The following is an 18600-nucleotide window of genomic DNA, read 5'->3' as shown; positions in this document are numbered from 1 at the left end:
TAAAATCTGACCTCATACATTATGTAGTCATCTACAACTAATACTAGATTACAAGTATCTTGATTCTTGATGCTAAAAAATTACAACATTGGCGTTTGTTAGGTTTTTTTTGCAATAAGTATATTTTTTTTTTGAGATGATTCCAAGTATATCCATTTGCCCCTTTTTTGGATTTTGTACGTTGTACATAATGTAGAGGTGATGTAGTTCATTACTCTATTCTCTAAAGTAATTAGTTGACATGCAAGAATGAAAAAAAAAAAAAATAAATAAAAAAAATGTGTCGAATATTGACACTAATAAACCTAAACGTTTAATTAATTAGTTAGATACTTAGATGTCAATTCAATTTGTCGTTTCTTATAGACAAAGTGAATTGATTAGCGCCTACTAAGATAGGGTAGCTCAAGTAGCTAGAGCTTCCCTCCTAATTTTAGATGATCATTTGATCGATTCTCATCACTCGCCCTTATAGACCAAATATCTTAATGTTAACCCATTTATTACTCCGTACTTATTCGAACTATGGGGAGGGACAATAGCAACGGTCAACGGAGGAGACTTAGACAAGTAGGGGGGGTTGCCGCCGTTGTTTGTCTTGGAAGAAAAGCCACCAATACACTTTGACTTCTAGTTCCAGCACCCATAAGTTTTGAGCCCAAAATAAATTTAATAGGCCCATGCAATTAATGGCAATTAACGACTACTGTACTTAGTGTTTGACAATTGACACTCTTTCACCAGAGTAGTGTCGTAGAGATAATCTATCTTTGGAATAAATTGTGGGATTTTTTGACAATTATTATATACAATTGTTGCTATTTTAGGAATTACCACTTACCGTATTTTTATTAAAATTTACCACCTACATTTTATGATAATGATTAAACTTTCCACCATTTTGAAAGATGACGTCATGATGGGCTCACAAACGGTCTTCCCTCATTTTCCTAAAACAGCAACAATTGTAGGTGTTAATTGTCAAGAAATCCTAAATTGTGATTTACAAGTTTTTAATAATGTTATTAACTAGGAAATTCATTATCAACAAACAAACTATTAGTGTTCATTTGTTTAACAACCATCTACATACAGGGACTACATGCATCTCAACCTAAACATTTTTCCGTTCTATCTTGATGTAAAGGAAGATGTAGAAAACTCATTTCCCGACGTATAATAAAAGGGATCATCACTCTTGCACAACACATACACAACATCTACCATACTCGGCCGCTTTGAGGGATCCTTATCAACACAAGCAACAGCCAAATTCATCATATTTGTCAAGGCCTCAACCGAACAAGATTCCGTTTGTAGGAACTCGTCTATCCACTCCATCAACTTCTTCACCTTTTCGGTCTCATCAATGTAGTCCCATATTTCATGGGCACTAGCCCAAAGTACTTTTCCCTCCTCATCGATGGCCTCCCTACCTGATAGCAACTCGAGCAAAACTACTCCAAATGAGAAGACGTCCATTTTTGGAGAGACTACACCATCAGTTAAATATTCAGGTGCAATATACCCTTGGGTGCCTACAATGTGCATTGTAATAGCGTTACACCCTGACCTTGCTAACCCGAAATTGGCAATCTTGGCTCTCATGTTGGCGTCTAGGAGAATATTGCTGCTCTTAATGTCTTTGTGAACGACTTGTGGTCTAGTATGCTCATGAAAGTATTGAAGACCATTTGCAATATCGATTGAAATTCTTAGTCTGGCTTTCCAGTTTAATTTTGTCTTGTTTTCGTGTAGCCAAAAATGAAGAGAGCCATTTTCGATGAACTCATAAACTAAGTAGCACGTAGCATCTTCAGGGTCTATAGAAAATCCTTCCAATCTGACCAAGTTTCCATGATTCACCTGCAAATGACAGGGAGAAAATATTTAAATTGCATCATGAGCTAATTACTTCATGACATATTACTACGTGCACTCTGATTATATAACAATCCAATATCACACATATATCTCAATAATCACCCAAGAATGTGCTACTCCAGGGGAAACGATTGAAAATTTTACAGTAGTCATTTGAAATATGACTATCATAAGGTTTTCATGGTTATATATATTGTTCATATTTGATATATTTTTTCCAGATAATTAATTATATTACTTTACTTAAGGTATAAAATAGTTTTATCAACTTTTTTTTTATTTATCAAATTTTTAGTTTCATTTATGTTATTTTTATTTTTATTTTATAGTTTCTAGAAAAAAAATTTATTTTATGTTGGCAAAAAATATATTTGCATTGTAGATATAATAAGACTGATTGTGACCATTTAATAAGGTGAAAACATAAACCAATCATATTATATATCACTAAAATAATGTGGTAGTCATTTTTCAAACAACTACTGTAAAATGATCCGGCAACGATTCACCTAACTATGGAAATTTAGCTCTTCCATCCCCTCTCAGCTCTCCGATCTATAGTACCATAGACTCCATGCTGAATTTTTAAGGGACTTTTATCGGATTATATCTTATAAAAGCTCGTCCTTTTCTAAGGCAAATGTTTTCTCTCCTTAAAGATAAGTTCTTACTTTTTTCTACAGTCCGAAAGAACAATTTATTCAATCTATTGCATTGTGTACTTGTATTAATTGTAAAATTCAAAAAACTTTTATAGATGTTGTATAGGGACTAGGGAGTAATTTTTTATTAATTAATTGATTTTTCTATTGAATTTTTTTCTTAAAAAAAATACTCCATACATCCAAAAAAAAGAAAAAAAAGAAAAAAAGGAAAAAATTAAAAAAAACAAGTTAAAAATGAGATATACCTTTTGCAGGATCTTTAATTCTTCATAAGCATTCCATTCCATCTTTTTAATAGCATAAAATTTCCCATCAATACAACCTTTATAAACAGAACCATAAATCACACTCTTTTCATCAAACCCATCAGTAGCATTTCTCAATTCATCAATTTCATAAATCTTATACTTATCCAAAGTGTCAGAAACATCAGCCAACAGCAAATTCTGTTCTAATTGATTCAAAATCCTTCTCTCACTACCTTTCCTTGCATTCTCCTGCTTATTAATCACCTTAAACTCTCTCTCCTTTGACTTTTTCCTGTAGTCAACTTCCCTATAAATTGACACCCCAGAAACCAATACAAGCAACAAAATACTAACACCCATTCCAACACCTAAACCAACAGCAGCCCCTTTATGATCACTCTTACTATTCACCACAATAGTCTGATTACTCCCACTATTAGTCTGATTATTAGGAGCACCAGGAGGTTGAATTGGTTGATTAAGCTTAACAAGTTTCGAAACCGGAACGAAAACTGTATCAAAAACTTTAGGATCATCCCCATTTACATCAACAATAGACTGCCTAGTTACTCCAAACAAAGATGCAATACTACTCAAATTATCATCAGGCTGAAAAACATAAGAAACCAAGAAACTAACATTATTCCTCAACTGGGTATTATTAGGACACTTACAAAATATAGGAAAACTATATTCACCCCCAACAGGAAGATTATGAACATCAAGATTTGGGTTAACAATATCAGTAGATTCATAAGTAGTAAGATAACCATAAATTTGAGTAGAAACATAATAGAAATTGTCATTTGGTTTGAAAGTATAGGTCATATTAGCAAAAGAGATGGATTTGAGGGTTTGATTTTGAACTGGGTGACAACCACATGAAATGGGGATGAAAAGGGGTTGATTTGGGAGAAGAGATGAAGATGGGTTTGAAATATTACTGGGTTTTGAGATTGAAAGTCTGCTGACATTGAAGATGTCACCAATTGAAGCAAGGTCTAAGAAATTAGGGGATGAAGCTCTGTATAATACATAGGTTTGACAGGGGTAATTGGTGGTTGTGCTGTTGATTGTGCAAGTGTAGCCATTTGTAGTTGGTTCAGATTTTGAATGGTGGATTATATTGAGGAAAAGTAGCAGAATTAGACAGTTGAAATTACTCAAATGAGAGATTTTTGGCAACATTTTTTTTGGGATTCTTTGTATTGATTTTTTAATGTGTTATTTATAGGTGAATTGGTGAATGTGAATTGAAGGAATGAAGGTATACTCTGTATTAAGTTTAGTGAATTCTCAATAGTAGAATTGTCAAAAATTGGTTATCTTGCTTGGCTGTTATTCCTATTATAAGTTTGAATGTTAGTTGCATAAGTACTAGTCATGGGAGTCTGTTATTTATTGGGCCCCTTCTAATGAGGAAATCAGAAATTGTGTCTTTAGTCTTGAGATAAGGATGTGTTAGACATTGGAAGTGGTTGATCAATTGCACCAGTTGAATGGAACTCTGCAGAAGAATTTTCTTCTTGTATTATCCCTCTCTCTTGTTCCCCTCATGTATTCATGATTGCCTCTCAAATCTCAATACAATGTTAAAGTCTCGCTTTTAAAGATGGTTTTGGACTGTGGCTCGTATTAGGCTCACATGCGTGCTTTGGAATTGGTTAGCTCAATCCACTGTTTACTTGCTATGTTGAAATTCTCAAAAGGGTGGCTTAGACACCGGCCGGAATTTGTGTTTAGAGGTGATCACGGGCCGGAATTTGCCCAAAATATTGGTCCATTTCAGGCCGAAAAACAGTGCCAAAACATGCTATTTCGGGCCAAAATTTTAAATCAAATTGAATTTTTAGGTAGCTCAAATCTATTTTCAAAAAAAGGCCTAGATAAGTTTCAAAATTTTGCTCAAACCTGGCAGTATTCAGATCGGGTTAGCTTTGATCAAGTCTACACCAGTCCAATTGCCCATCTCCATGTCCCATTGCATGTCAGCTTGCGTGCTTATGCCAATATTACTTTATATATGCGTGCTTTGATTTATCAAATTGTGCCTGATCGTATTTTCAAATATATACGTAGTATGATCTAAGCCTATTACACATAGTGATATATCATGTTGTTTTGTTCGTGCATATTCGTGCCAGAATAATTAAGTTCAAATTAAGAGTTAAAAGAGAACATTTTTGACCATTACTACATTTGATTATAAGTACATAATAAATCTTATATATAAAAAAAAGAGGTAATTTAGAAATGCATATCAATACAAAGCTAATGCCTCCACACATCTAAAATTAACACCCTTTGGCTAAGAAGAAACATATGTACAGATTATTTGGACAGAGTACATAAAAGGCCACCAAAATATGAGACTATCACAAATCTCTCTATATATAATCTATCATCCCGCTAACAGCCTAACACAAGCTTTATCTTCTCCTATAATACATTATTATTTGCATTTGTTTCTCTAATACCAAATAACCAATAAATAAGTTTAAGGTAAACAACAAAAAATTCATCTATAAAGCAAGCAATCACATATTTATACTATCTACAGATCAAAGACTTCACCACTACAGGCAGTATCTCAACCTAAATTTACCTTTTTTGTTCTACCTTACTGTAATGGGAGATGTAGAAAACTCATTTCCAGATATGTCGTAGAAGAGGTCATCGCTCTTGCACAATGCATACACAACATCTACCATACTTGGCCGTTTTGAGGGATCCTTATTAACACAAGCAACAGCCACATTCATGATGTTTGTCAAGGCCTCAACCGAACAAGATTCCTTTTGAAGGAACTTGTCTATCCACTCCATCAACTTCTTCACCTTTTCAGCTTCATCAGTGCAGTCCCAAATTTCATGGGCACTAGCCCAAAGTACTTTTCCTTCCTCGTCGATGGCCTCTCTACCTGATAGCAACTCGAGCAAAATTACTCCAAATGAGAAGACGTCCATTTTTGGAGAGACTATACCATCAGTCAAGTATTCAGGTGCAATATACCCTTGGGTTCCTACAATGTGCATTGTAATAGCATTGCACCCAGACCTTGCTAGCCCAAAATTGGCAATCTTAGCTCTCATGTTGGCGTCAAGGAGAATGTTGCTGCTCTTAATGTCTTTGTGAACCACTTGAGGTCTAGTATGCTCATGGATGTACTGAAGGCCATTTGCAATATCGATAGAAATTCTTAGTCTAGTTTTCCAGTTTAATTTTCCCTTGTTCTCGTGTAGCCATGAATGAAGAGACCCATTTTCGATGAACTCATATACTAGATAGCAAGTTGCATCTTCAGGGTCTATGGAAAATCCTTCCAATCTGACCAAATTTCCATGATTCACCTGCAAACAACAGGAGGAAATTGTATCAAGATTAAAAATCTTAATCATTCTATTTCCACTCGAATTTAATTGTCATATTATTTCCTCGTTTAAATAAAGGATTTTCAGCGATTTCCCCCATCCTTCCGAAGAAAAGCTGTAAAAAAGGTAACACCAAGTCGACGAGACATTGAAATTTAGTAGCTAGTCTAAAACTTGCAGAGTAATTTGAACTAGTTCATTGTATACTGCACATCTATTTTAACTCATGGTATAAAAACTACAATTTGGCAGAAAAAAAATTCTAAAATTCATCAAATATAGCCCATGGTATTAAAACAACAATTTGGCAGAAAAAAAAAATTCTAAAATTCATCAAATATAGCTCATGGTATAATAACAACAATTTGGCAGAAAAAAATTCTAGAATTTTATCAAATAATGCTAAGTGCTAACAGTGATGCTTCCAAGACAAACTAATAATTCCAAGAAGTTCAATAATATAAATCAGCAGAGTTTTTATTTTAATTCAATCTAACACACTGTCCACTGACATTAGTTGTTAAATTATTCAACCAACCATATAAACAATTCTTTAAGCAAACCTCCAATAATAAAATCACAATTTCAAATAGATTATAGTCAATAATGAGTCAAAAATCAACACCTAAACCCTAGTTATAATATTGATGTATTATTTAATATTAGTTTAGCTAAGAAAACCGCCTTTCTATGTCTTAGACTCTAATCCACATCACGGTTTTTACTCTCTAATTCCACAGGACACTTGTTTTTTCCCCTGTTTCAATCACACTTCAAAGACTTTTGTACAACCGACTTTGGCCCCTTATTAAATATACTTGAGGTACTTGCAATCACATCAAAGAACTAATTCAAATTTATGGTTTGTTTGGGATACAGCAAGCTTGTTAGCTCGGACATGAATGAAACAATTAATGGATGGGAGTAGTAGTACTTCATAATCTTGGTATGGCCAGGTGCATAAGCACAATTTTGGGGGTACCTTGGACTGTTTTGGTGGTACATTCTTATATCTAATTGGACTAATTCCAGTGGCTCTAGTAATAATTTAAGGACTCGTCTGCTTCTTGCTGATCCAAAGATCAACCTATTAACTATCAAACATACATCATTTAAACAAAACCTATTAATATCAAATCCAACCTAACCAAAAAAATGACAGAATACTACATGAATTCATACAACACATCAATATATTATCCAAGAATGAACTAGACAAATAATTTACATGCTTTGGGGACAATGATTCTTGTGTAAACAAGGCTGCAAATTAGCATATACTCCATATATAGAAATACTATATACTAGCTGAATCTCAAGATACTAAATACATACACAAAAATCATCACAAAAAATACACATAAAGATTGAACAAGGACAAAAAAATAGATATACCTTCTGCAAGATCTTTAATTCTTCATAAGCATTCCACTTCATCTTCTTGATAGCATAAAATTTCCCATCAATACAACCTTTATAAACAGAACCTTGTATCACCTTCCTCTCATCAAATCCATCAGTAGCCTTTCTTAATTCATCGATTTCGAAAATCTTATACTTATCCAAAGTTTCAGAAACATCAGCTAACAACATATTCTGTTCTAATTGCTTCAAAATCCTCCTCTCACTACCTTTCCCTACATTTTCCTGCCTACTAATTACCTCAAAATCTCTCTCCTTTAACTTTTTCTTATACTCATTTTCCCTATAAACCAACAACCCAGAAACCAAAACAAGCAACAGAACACTAACACCTAATCCAACACCTAAACCAACAACAGCCCCTTTATGATCATTGTTACTATTAACAATAATTGTTTGATTACTTCCACTATTAGTCTGATTAGTAGGAACACCAGGGGGTTGATTAAGCTTAACAAGTTTCGAAACCGGAATGAAAACTGTATCAAAAGGCTTAAAATCATTCCCATTTAAATCAACAATAGACTGCCTAGTTACTCCAAACAAAGATGCAATACTACTCAAACTATCACCAGGCTGAAAAACATAAGTAACCAAGAAATTAACATTATTCCTCAACTGGGTATTATTAGGACACTTACAAAAAATAGGAAAATAGTAATCACCCCCATTAGTAAGATTTAGAACATCATCATTAGGGTTAACAATCATAGTAGATTGGTAAGTAGTAAGATTACCATAAATTTGAGTAGAAACATAGTAAAAGGTGTCATCTTTTTTGAAAGTATAGGTCATATTAGCAAAAGAGATGGATTTGAGGGTTTGATTCTGAACTGGGTGGCACCCACAAGAAATGGGGATGAAAAGGGGTTGATTTGGGAGAAGAGATAAAGATGGGTTTGAAATATTACTGGGTTTTGAGATTGTTAATCTGCTGACATTGAAGACATCAGCAATTGAAGCAAGGTCTATGAAATTTGGGGGTTTAGCTCTGTATAATACATAGGTTTGACATGGGAAATTGGTGGTTGTGCTGTTGATTGAGCAAGTGTAGCCATTTGTGGATGGTTGAGAATTTGAATGGTGGATTATGTTGAGGAAAAGTAGCAGAATTAGACAGTAGAATTGACTCAAATGAGGAGTTTTTGGGAACATTTTTGGGATTTTGGGTTTTTTTTGTGAAATTGTGAAAGCTCAAAAATTGGTTGTCATTTTTATGAGTTTGGATGTGAACTGCATTAGTACTGGTCATGGGAGTCTGTCATTTTGGGGTCCCCCCTTTATGTTGAACAAATTGTGTTTTCACTCTTTTTCAGATAAGAAGGTGGACACTGAAAGTGGTTAGTCAAGTCAATTGCACAAAAATAACAGAACTGTGCAGTAGGAATTTTCTATTCTTCTTTTTCTTTCTCATCTTAATTACAAGTATGAGAGGCCTCTCAAGATACAGGTCCTATTCCTTAAGATATTCTTAGATCGAACAACAAATTATATAGCTACCAAAGGCATATACAATATACATAGTAGATATTAACAAACTAAGTTTGGTTTAGTGGGAAGGATTGTACCTTCCAACCTTGATATTAGAATTTCAATCTCTACTAGAGACACTCTAAAAATGGAGATCCCTTACCCTTCCCCTTTCTCTCATAGTATCTAGCCCGCACATATATAGTAGACCAAGACAGTTGTAAGGATTGAGATTCATAGTTACCCTAAGACTCTAAGAGTATTTTGGTAGTGAATTGAGGACGTGTAGAAGGTGCTTAAGGTTACTCATATACAATACAAAAGTTACCATTTTACTAACTTATATTTCCTTTAAAAAACACTTATAATGTAGTAGTATTAGATTGATCATATTAATCTACATAGCATGTATTTATCAAAAATTACACATTACAATACAAGCAAACTCATTATTAATTACTCCGTAAAAGATACTCTTAAAGGGATAAAAATTGTTATACTTTAGTTAAACAATAGGAACTCCCCCCCCCCCCCCCCCCCCCCCCCCCCCCAACCCACCGTCAATGAGCCTAGGAAGATTATTCCAACAAATTTAGCATTGATGAGAGGGGTATTAGATCACCTGTGACCTGTTGCCCAACTCATGTGGGATGTGGCTGGCTTGTCGTGTGGTGTAGAATTATCAAAGGCGGCGTTCAAAAGAGGGCGTTGAATTTTTACACTTCTATTTCTACTTTGTCTTTCGTGTCTAATTTAGATGGTCTTTTAATTTCGAGATGTCATCCCAATTCCCAAACAATCACTCTTATGTTTCAATCAAAACAAATGTCAATTTGTCGATGACTCTATTCATCTTGTGCGTAATGAAATACTGAGTAATAGAAAAAAATAGTGTATGTGAATAGAGTAAAAATTAAGCTAAGACCATTTATTTTAAAATGAAATGAGTACGATTATACGGAGTAGAAGGTTTACCACATTTGTTTCATATTTCTTTCGTTCCATAATAACTGACACAATTGATATATTTTTTTACCGGTACCATTTATATATAAGGAGTATTAAATTTGAGTAATTTTGATTTTATATGTTTTTAAGATGATATTGATATAAAGTTTCTTAATATTTAATTTTTTTTAATAACTTTTTATTAATGTAACTAATATTTAGGGTTTTTTTTTAACCCTAATTTTTAGGGTCGAAATAAAAGATTAGCAAGTGTGTAATTTGATCGCATTGCTTATTCTGAAATAGCGGTGTATAAATCTTTCTATGTTTTATTACTTCTCCATTTTTCTTTTGAAACTGCATTTTATTACTTGCTCTATTTCTTAAATTGGAAAATTTTAACAATATTTTACTTATTTTTTTCCTACTAGTTATCCTCTCATATCATATTTTAATATTTTTCATACTTTCACTCCTCACCTATACTTACTTTTGCCTTTTCTACCAACTCCAATTTTATCACATTTTATTACTTTTCACCATTGCTATTAATACTCGGCGCAAGTAATAATATACTAATGAAGTAAATAAGGATTTTTGACATTTGAATAAAACAGAGGGAATACTAGAGAAGACAAAAATAAAAATATACTCCCGTAATAATTCAGGCCAATAAATCAATCAATCACTTTTGTATACACCCGGTTTTCAATAATTTACTGTACATCGGGTTCACTTTTGTCAAATTTAGTGTCGCTTTTGTCAAATTTAGTGTCACTTTTGTCAAATTTATCAATGAAGCATAAATAACTCTTATATATGGCAGAGTAACTTTTGTGCGTTTTAGTGTAACTTTTGCGCATTTTACTGTCACTTTATAACGACGTTTTATTTAAAAATTGTGTAAACCAATTAAGGCGAACAAGTGTTCCTTGGTCAGTTCATAGCATAGCTCACTAAAGCATGATGCTTGCTGACCCGACATGAAAGCTTGCTCATCGCGGCCCATTCTTACCCTTTAAACCCTCAAATATTTCCAACACAAATGTGGCCTTAATTCACAACTTAAAACTTCAAATTATGTATCATTTCTCACAACACAAAGTTACAAATAATATAGAAACACAAGAAATTGAGAGGATAAATAAGCCACAATCATACAATCTATTGCATTATTTCAACTAATAACTTTTGCTCTATCTTGCTCTAATAGGAGATGTACTAAACTCATTTCCTGAAATATCATAAAAGAGGTCATCACTCTTGCACAATGCATACACAACATCTACCATACTTGGTCGCTTTGAGGGATCCTTATTCACACAGGCAACTGCCACATTCATCATGTTTGTCAAGGCATCAACCGAGCATGACTCCTTTTGTAGGAACTTGTCTATCCACTCCATCAACTTCTTCACCCTTTCGGTATCTTCAGTGTAGCCCCAAATTTCATGGGCACTAGCCCAAAGTACTTTTCCATCCTCGTCGATGGCCTCCCTTCCTGAAAGCAACTCAAGCAAGACTACTCCAAATGAGAAGACGTCCATCTTTGGAGAGACTATACCATCAGTCAAGTATTCAGGTGCAATGTACCCTTGGGTTCCTACTATGTGCATTGTAATAGCGTTGCACCCGGACCTTGCTAGCCCGAAATTGGCAATCTTAGCCCTCATATTGGCGTCAAGGAGAATGTTGCTGCTCTTAATGTCTTTGTGAACCACTTGAGGTCTTGTATGCTCATGGATGTATTGAAGACCATTTGCAATATCAATAGAAATCCTTAGTCTAGCTTTCCAGTTTAATTTTCCCTTGTTTTCGTGTAGCCATGAATGAAGAGATCCATTTTCGATGTACTCGTAGATAAGGTAGCAACTAGCATCCTCAGGGTCTATGGAAAACCCTTCCAACCTAACAAGGTTTCCATGATTCACCTGCAATAGATAGGAGGATCAATATCGTTAATTAATCCACTTATCCACATACACCAGATCACCTTACATGACACAAGATTTAACATTCTAACAACTTTACGTGACACAACATCTAACAACCTAGTTCAATTAACAAACTCCTATTTGAGTATGATATGAGTATAGATGACATTCATAAAAATAGTACTAGTAACAACTAACAAGTAGTTTGTGCTCGCAATTTCCATTTGCAAAGAATCATCCACTTGCACAACCTCTTGGCTTAGAAATGATTAATAAGTACAATCATAGCAATATAATATTATGTTAATAGACCCTCCAATAATATTAATAAAATCACAATTTCTTAATGGAATCTATAGTCAATAATTAGTCAACAATTACCACCTAACCACTATGTTTACTAATGATATCTTTACTAACCTCGTTTAATTTTTTAAAAGACTACCTTTTAAAGTCATATTAGTCTCTCATCCACTCATATCACAGAGGTTTGGTTTATTACTATCTTTATTCCACAATACACATGAAAGTTTTTTCCCATTGGCAATTTGGCATCATTATTCTTCAAGGATTTTAAATTTAATTTAAAAGAAATTATAACTAACTGGGGATCTTATTTTCAAAAGAATATCTTGCATAATTTAAGCTAGATAGTCAATAAGCTTATGATGCATTTACACATATAGCGTTACAAGTCCGTATAAAGTTTCTTAAGTGATCAGTCATTCACTCAGAAGTTATTTAACATGTTGAATGTAATTATCCTTAATCCTTTTATGTGTTTGAGTAACTATTTAAAAATGGGTACCTCGACTAAAAACGTGACTTTGACAAATCTAATATATATAAATAAAGTAGGCATTTTTGGAGTAAATAAAGTAGGCAGTTTTGGAGAGAATTCGGCGCGCCAAATAAGAAAAGGTATTATTTTGACCAATGAAATTTTAGATTAATAATTTGTTTTAGAATTAAAAAATTCACTCGCCACCTAAGAAAAAGTGACGAATGAGATTTAAGAATTTTGCCGTAAAAATAACGAATAGTGAAAAATTAAAATATAAATTATTTAAAAAACTAATAATTATCTTTTTTTTACATATATGGATGTAAATCTTTGATCGTAAATATCTTTAATCTCCCTAGCAAATATTATAAAAATTAGATACTAATAATGTATTCATCGAAACGAATAAAACAAAATCTCATATCACTATGTTTTTCCTTACATATAGAGAGAAATTTAGAAGATTCCCCCTAATTTTTTTAATAGTTAAAAGATTCTAGATGAGACTAACATTTTTGAAACAGAACAAGTATAAAAAACGCATTTGCAAAGGACTTATTTTAACCAATAAATAAAATGATTTGCCATATATTTTTTAAAAAAATTAAATTGTCACTTAAGCATAATTAAAGAATGAGGTTTGAGATTTTACATTCAAGCGCCACGTAAAATAAATAAACCTACGAAAGATAACTTTAGTGTTAAAATAAAAAAATCATCTTATGATATTAGTAATTTTATCCAAATATCCAATGAATGATCTTCATATTAAAAAAATCTTAAATTAACAAAAAGATTTACTAAAACCGTGTATCGCACGGGCTTATATCTAGTACGAAGTTATTTATGGTGGTTTCTATCGTATGTCATGAGCATACAATGATATTTAATATTTCATTGATAAATTATTCTAACAAATATTAAAAGAATTAAAGAACCATTTCATATCTAACTACTAATAAGTACAAAGATGAGTGAGTTTATAAACTTCCTTTTTTTTTTTTTTTGAAATCATAAACTTCCCTTTTTTATGGTTCATCATTTAATTTCGCTAGTAAAAAGTATTTATTCTTGTAAATTAACATTTACACAAAAATTCAATAAATTAAATTTAAATACTTAGAAAAAAATAAGGATAAATCTAAATTACTAACCTTTTGCAATATCTTCAATTCTTCATAAGCATTCCACTTCATCTTCTTAATAACATAAAATTTCCCATCAATACAACCTTTGAAAACAGAGCCATGAATCACATTTTTCTCATCAAATCCATCAGTAGCTTTCTTCAACTCATCAATTTCATAAATCTTATACTTATCCAATGTATCAGAAACATCAGCCAACAACAAATTCTGTTCTAATTGCTTCACAATCCTTCTCTCACTCCCCTGTTTTCCTAACTTCCCCTGTTTTATCCCTTCTAAATCTCTCTCCTTTGACTTTTTCCTGTTGTCAACTTCTCTATAAACCAACAACCCAGAAACCAAAACAAGCAACACAACACAAACACCTAATCCAACACTTAAACCAACAACAACCCCTTTATGATTATGATCAACAATAGTAGAAACCACAACTGTTTGATTAGTGGGAACTCCAGGAGGTTGGTTGAGCTTAACAAGTTTCGAAACCGGAACGAAAATCGTGTCGAAAGGGCTTATATCATCCCCATTTACATCAACAATAGATTGTCTTGTTACTCCAAACAAGGATGCAATACTACTCAAACTATCATTAGGTTGAAAAACATAAGTAACTAAGAAATTTACACGATTTTGAAGCTGAGTAGTGTTAGGACACTTACAAAAGATGGGAAAATAAGCATTACTACCAATAGTAAGGTTATAAATATCAAGAGTAGGGTTAACAATCATAGTAGTTTCATAAGTAGTAAGGTTGCCAAAATGATTAGATGAAACATAATAGAAAGTATCAGATGGTTTTATGTTGTAGGTCATGTTAGCAAAGGAAATGGACTTTAGGGTTTGGTTACGAACCGGGTTGCACCCGCATGAGATGGGGATGAAAAGGGGTTGGTTCGGGTTGAGGCCGAAAGACGGGTTGGCTATGTTGCTTGGTTCAGAGATGGTTAGCCGGCTTACGTTGAAGAGGTCAGCAATGGAGGCTAGGTCAAGGTAATCAGGGGGTTTGGCTCTGTATAATACATAGGTTTGACATGGGTATTGGCTAGTGTTGGTGTTGCAAGTGTAGCCAAATGTGTGTTTTTTGTTAATGGTTGGTTGGGAGTTTGAATGGTGGATTTTGTTGAGGAAAAGAAGGGTAATTAGATAGTAAAAATAAAGGATTTTTGACAACATTTTTGTGTGTGTTTTTTTGTGGGATTGATTGGTTTAAGGGTTTAGTGTGTTTAAGGTTTTTTTTGGGTTGTGAAATGAGGATGCATATATAAAGGGTAAGTGTGTGTTGGTTGAAGATGAATTTGAAAAAGAATGGTCAAGTTTTGATTGTGAAATGCATTAGCTAGGATTACTATTATTGGTCAAGTGTTCATGGGCCATGGGGTCATGGTATGTAGAGTTTCATTGAGGGGCCTTATGTTGAATAAATATTTTAGTGTTGGAATTGATAAGCATCCGGAAACGTATTTGCTATGGCATTATTTTTTATATGCTTGTGCACGATATATAAGAGTCAAACTTGTATACTATCTATAACTATTAAAAGTGAGAAGTTTGCAAGTTGTAAACTCCTTAGTAATAGTGTGATGACAATTTTGCCCCTCAAAAAGTACAATTACGATTTTGCCCTTGTATTGCAATTGATTTGCTTGTTGTTATAGGTGGTTTGACCTTTGTGCCCATTTTCTTTCCCAAATCTCTCCCTGCCAAATTATCTATGCATCTTTATCTTCCCTTTTTATTGTTACTTTTATGTTGGCTTTACTCCTTACCACTCATTTCACTTTTGATCTCTGTTCCTCTCTCTTCCTTCACCTTCACCTTCACCTTCACCTCAATTCTCTCTCCTAATTCATGCGATCATATCTCAATCTCTTTCTCTCTCTTTTATCTCTCACTTTTCCATTCAACCGCATTTCACGATCTCCATTGAAGAACCTTCTGATAATCTGATTTCAATCCTCCAATCACCAGCTTCCGAGGTAAGATTTGTAAATTCATGAAATTCGTTGTTTCTTTCAATTTTCATTTTTGATTTTCGTTTTTGAATAGTGAATTGTAGCTACGAGACTCTTCTAATGGAAGCGGCTTTGACCTCGGTTCTTCCGCCGTCGACCGTAGTTTTCCGGCTTAGTGAGAACTCACCGAGGTTGATCTTATGCGGGATGCTAAATTAGGGGAGGTAAATGCTTCTTCAATTTTATTTTTATTGTTTGTTGTAATTTCAACTAAAATCTTAATTTTAAAATAATTGATGTTGATTTTTGTAGTTGTTTTCTCGTTCATACAATTTTTTTTTCTTGTTTTCTTCAGATTTATTGATGGAGCGTCAGATCTGCTATTTCCAGATCTGCAAACTTCGCCTGCCATTCACGATCGGATCACCGGTTTAATCCCGGCGATTATAGCGTCAGTGAGCTCTCTTTAATATCCATTTCCTCAATTTTGTTTATTTCTTTTTCCTGAAATCGCAATTAATATTAGATTAAACGATCTTTTTATCACAAAGCCATTGACCATTGGGAACAATTCTCATATAGCCGAGGTTATCGCGGTGATGTTTTAGCGGTTTCAAGCTGAGAAATCTGTTTGCAATTTGGTTCTTCTCTCTCCTCAAGGTGAGTTATTTGATTTTCCCTTAATTAACGAAGTTAGTTTTTGGTTTCAATTTCGTCGATTTATGTGAATTTATGTGGATGATGCTTGTTCTTGTTGATTGAATCTGTTTCTGAAGTGGCTTTTAGGTTTTCACCCTCCATATAGAAATAGCTTTTGTGGCTAAATTATTTTCTTTTCATTATTAAATCATCGAATATGCGGCTTTCTTATTTTTCTTTATTGAAGCAGCTTCCGAGCTTTTTCTGTTCCTCCATTAAAGCAAATTCTGAGCTTTCCCCTTTATAGAAGCAGCTTACAAGGTAATGTGTTTTTCAATCATCAACTTTCCATTTTAAAATCGGATTTAATCTTTGTGAATTATTATCAGATTTACTTTGATCTTATTTCAGAAAAAAAAATGAAAACCGATTTTATTAATATTTGTGGGTTGAATATTGTAGGGTTCAATTTGATCGAAAATTACCCACCCTTGCCTTCTCTTTTTTGTTTTTTTTTTTAAAAATTTTATTTTTTTACTTTTGAATATTTTAGGGTTCAATAGAAGGGATTAGAAGGCAATGGCTACGTACGGGGGAAACTATATAGGTAATCCAACTTAATTTTTGCTCTGCTTCAACCAATAAGCCTGGAATCCTTCACTTGTTTTTGTAGAAAATCCAAAGTTCACGCTATTCTGATGAAAATTTAAGTTTTAAAGCTTTCCTTCTAATCCCCATTCAAAAAAAAAAAAAAGGCTTTCCTTCTAATCCCTTCTATTCTCCGTTCTGAATTTGATATTTTTGTTTTCAATTTCTTATGTAATTTTGACCTAATTCTATTTTTGATGTGTTATTTTCTGTTCTAGCTATTCAATTATGTTATTCATTTCAATTGTGTCCTAATCCTGTTGGAATTGAAAATATGATTTCAAGATAATTTGGTTGAGTTCATACAAAATAAGTTTTCAATTTTGTTATATTCCTCAATTATATCGCTATTTTGGTCAATAATATGTAGATTTTAATTTGAGATTAATAGAAAGGAATTTAATTTCTTTTTTTTTTGGTTAAAATTGCAGAGGTGGAGACGTTGAGTCAAGGAAAGCAAAAGGAGAAGGTGAACGCAAAATTGATTTTGGTTTTTTTTTTTTATTTTTTTTTTTTATTTTTTTTTATTTATAATTTTTGGTTTTTTTAAAAAAAAAACCTAAATGGATTATAATTTTAATTATTTACTCAATCTTGTATGATGCATATGCTTACATTCTATGATTTAAATTCTTTCTTGTGGCTCTGTGTGTTGTTGGCTTGTTGCTAGCAAATACGGAGTATATATTGTGGTCCATCTGAAATGAAGTATCATAGGCTTTTGTGTTATGACATATGATTAGAATAATGGGAACTGAGTAAGCAAATTAAAAGTTAATATCAATATTATTAGTTGCTTGACACAGTAGGACTCAAGAAAATTTAAATGTTTTATCACTTTATGTTGATATTGTAAATCTAGCATTATCCTGGTATTGGATCAGCTTTAGAGGTTGAAGCTTAATTATACTCATTTTTTTATGGTGTATATAAGAGTGGATAAATAAAACCTAATTAAACTTCATTCTCAAGGTTTGATGCTTTGTCTTCACCTTGGCATTAGGTAATTTGCTTTTCAAATCTCTGCTATATTTGGGCGTTTATGATGCTATAATTTATGTCGATTCCAATAAAGTTTATGGAAAGCCTATTAGCTCAAATGGTAGAGCAATGTGCTATTGCACGTATGTGTAGGTTCGAGTCCTACATAGGTTGGAACTATATATATATAATGATTTAACAGTTTGGACTTTGGAGAGTTCCATGCATGACATGCCCATTTTTAGATGTATAATTGCATAATAGTATAATACGGACTACGTCACAATCTTGATGGGTTAAATAGGAAATGGGGTGTACTCGGTTAGGGGTTACTCGAGAGGTTTAGTCATACTATTTTCTTAGGGAACTTAGAATAATTGTACTATAAAACATACTAATAGATGGGTAAATAAATTGTTATCTTGCAAATAATTTACAAGCTACCTTTGTTGGCATTTTTGAGCTTGTTAGGAATTGGTTACAGGGGGTAATCTCAGCACCCATTA

At 33.0% G+C, this 18600-nt stretch overlaps 3 protein-coding genes across 3 annotated transcripts; all 3 read right to left on the bottom strand.

Annotated features, from left to right (window-relative positions):
- Positions 1–1100: 1100 nt before the first annotated feature.
- Positions 1101–4192, bottom strand: LOC145618582 (serine/threonine receptor-like kinase NFP). The gene is made up of 2 exons (XM_081673357.1): positions 2795–4192; positions 1101–1866 (listed from the first exon to the last, which is right to left on the bottom strand). The coding sequence occupies exons 1-2, from the start codon at positions 3983–3985 to the stop codon at positions 1132–1134; spliced, it is 1926 nt and encodes a 641-aa protein (XP_081529483.1). The 5' UTR covers positions 3986–4192; the 3' UTR covers positions 1101–1131.
- An 884-nt stretch (positions 4193–5076) lies between these two features.
- Positions 5077–8813, bottom strand: LOC145617278 (serine/threonine receptor-like kinase NFP). The gene is made up of 2 exons (XM_081671974.1): positions 7564–8813; positions 5077–6147 (listed from the first exon to the last, which is right to left on the bottom strand). The coding sequence occupies exons 1-2, from the start codon at positions 8743–8745 to the stop codon at positions 5413–5415; spliced, it is 1917 nt and encodes a 638-aa protein (XP_081528100.1). The 5' UTR covers positions 8746–8813; the 3' UTR covers positions 5077–5412.
- A 2350-nt stretch (positions 8814–11163) lies between these two features.
- On the bottom strand, positions 11164–15239 carry LOC145618298 (serine/threonine receptor-like kinase NFP). The gene is made up of 2 exons (XM_081673071.1): positions 13881–15239; positions 11164–11939 (listed from the first exon to the last, which is right to left on the bottom strand). Exons 1-2 carry the CDS (start codon positions 15045–15047, stop codon positions 11205–11207), a joined length of 1902 nt encoding a protein of 633 aa, XP_081529197.1. The 5' UTR covers positions 15048–15239; the 3' UTR covers positions 11164–11204.
- Positions 15240–18600: the final 3361 nt, after the last annotated feature.

Source organism: Chenopodium album, chromosome 26 (assembly GCF_948465745.1).
Source record: "Chenopodium album chromosome 26, dcCheAlbu1.1, whole genome shotgun sequence".
Lineage (NCBI taxonomy): Eukaryota > Viridiplantae > Streptophyta > Magnoliopsida > Caryophyllales > Amaranthaceae > Chenopodium > Chenopodium album.
This window is presented reverse-complemented; position numbering and strand designations above follow the sequence as displayed.

Bases quoted from the DNA above. Each gene is read 5' to 3' on its own strand.
- LOC145618582 (XM_081673357.1), bottom strand. From the start codon at position 3,985: ATGTTGCCAAAAATCTCTCATTTGAGTAATTTCAACTGTCTAATTCTG. The intron at 1,867-2,794 runs GTATATCTCATT...TGTCATTTGCAG, and splicing joins AATTAAAGATCCTGCAAAAG to GTGAATCATGGAAACTTGGT.
- LOC145617278 (XM_081671974.1), bottom strand. From the start codon at position 8,745: ATGTTCCCAAAAACTCCTCATTTGAGTCAATTCTACTGTCTAATTCTG. The intron at 6,148-7,563 runs GTATATCTATTT...TGTTGTTTGCAG, and splicing joins AATTAAAGATCTTGCAGAAG to GTGAATCATGGAAATTTGGT.
- LOC145618298 (XM_081673071.1), bottom strand. From the start codon at position 15,047: ATGTTGTCAAAAATCCTTTATTTTTACTATCTAATTACCCTTCTTTTC. The intron at 11,940-13,880 runs GTTAGTAATTTA...TATCTATTGCAG, and splicing joins AATTGAAGATATTGCAAAAG to GTGAATCATGGAAACCTTGT.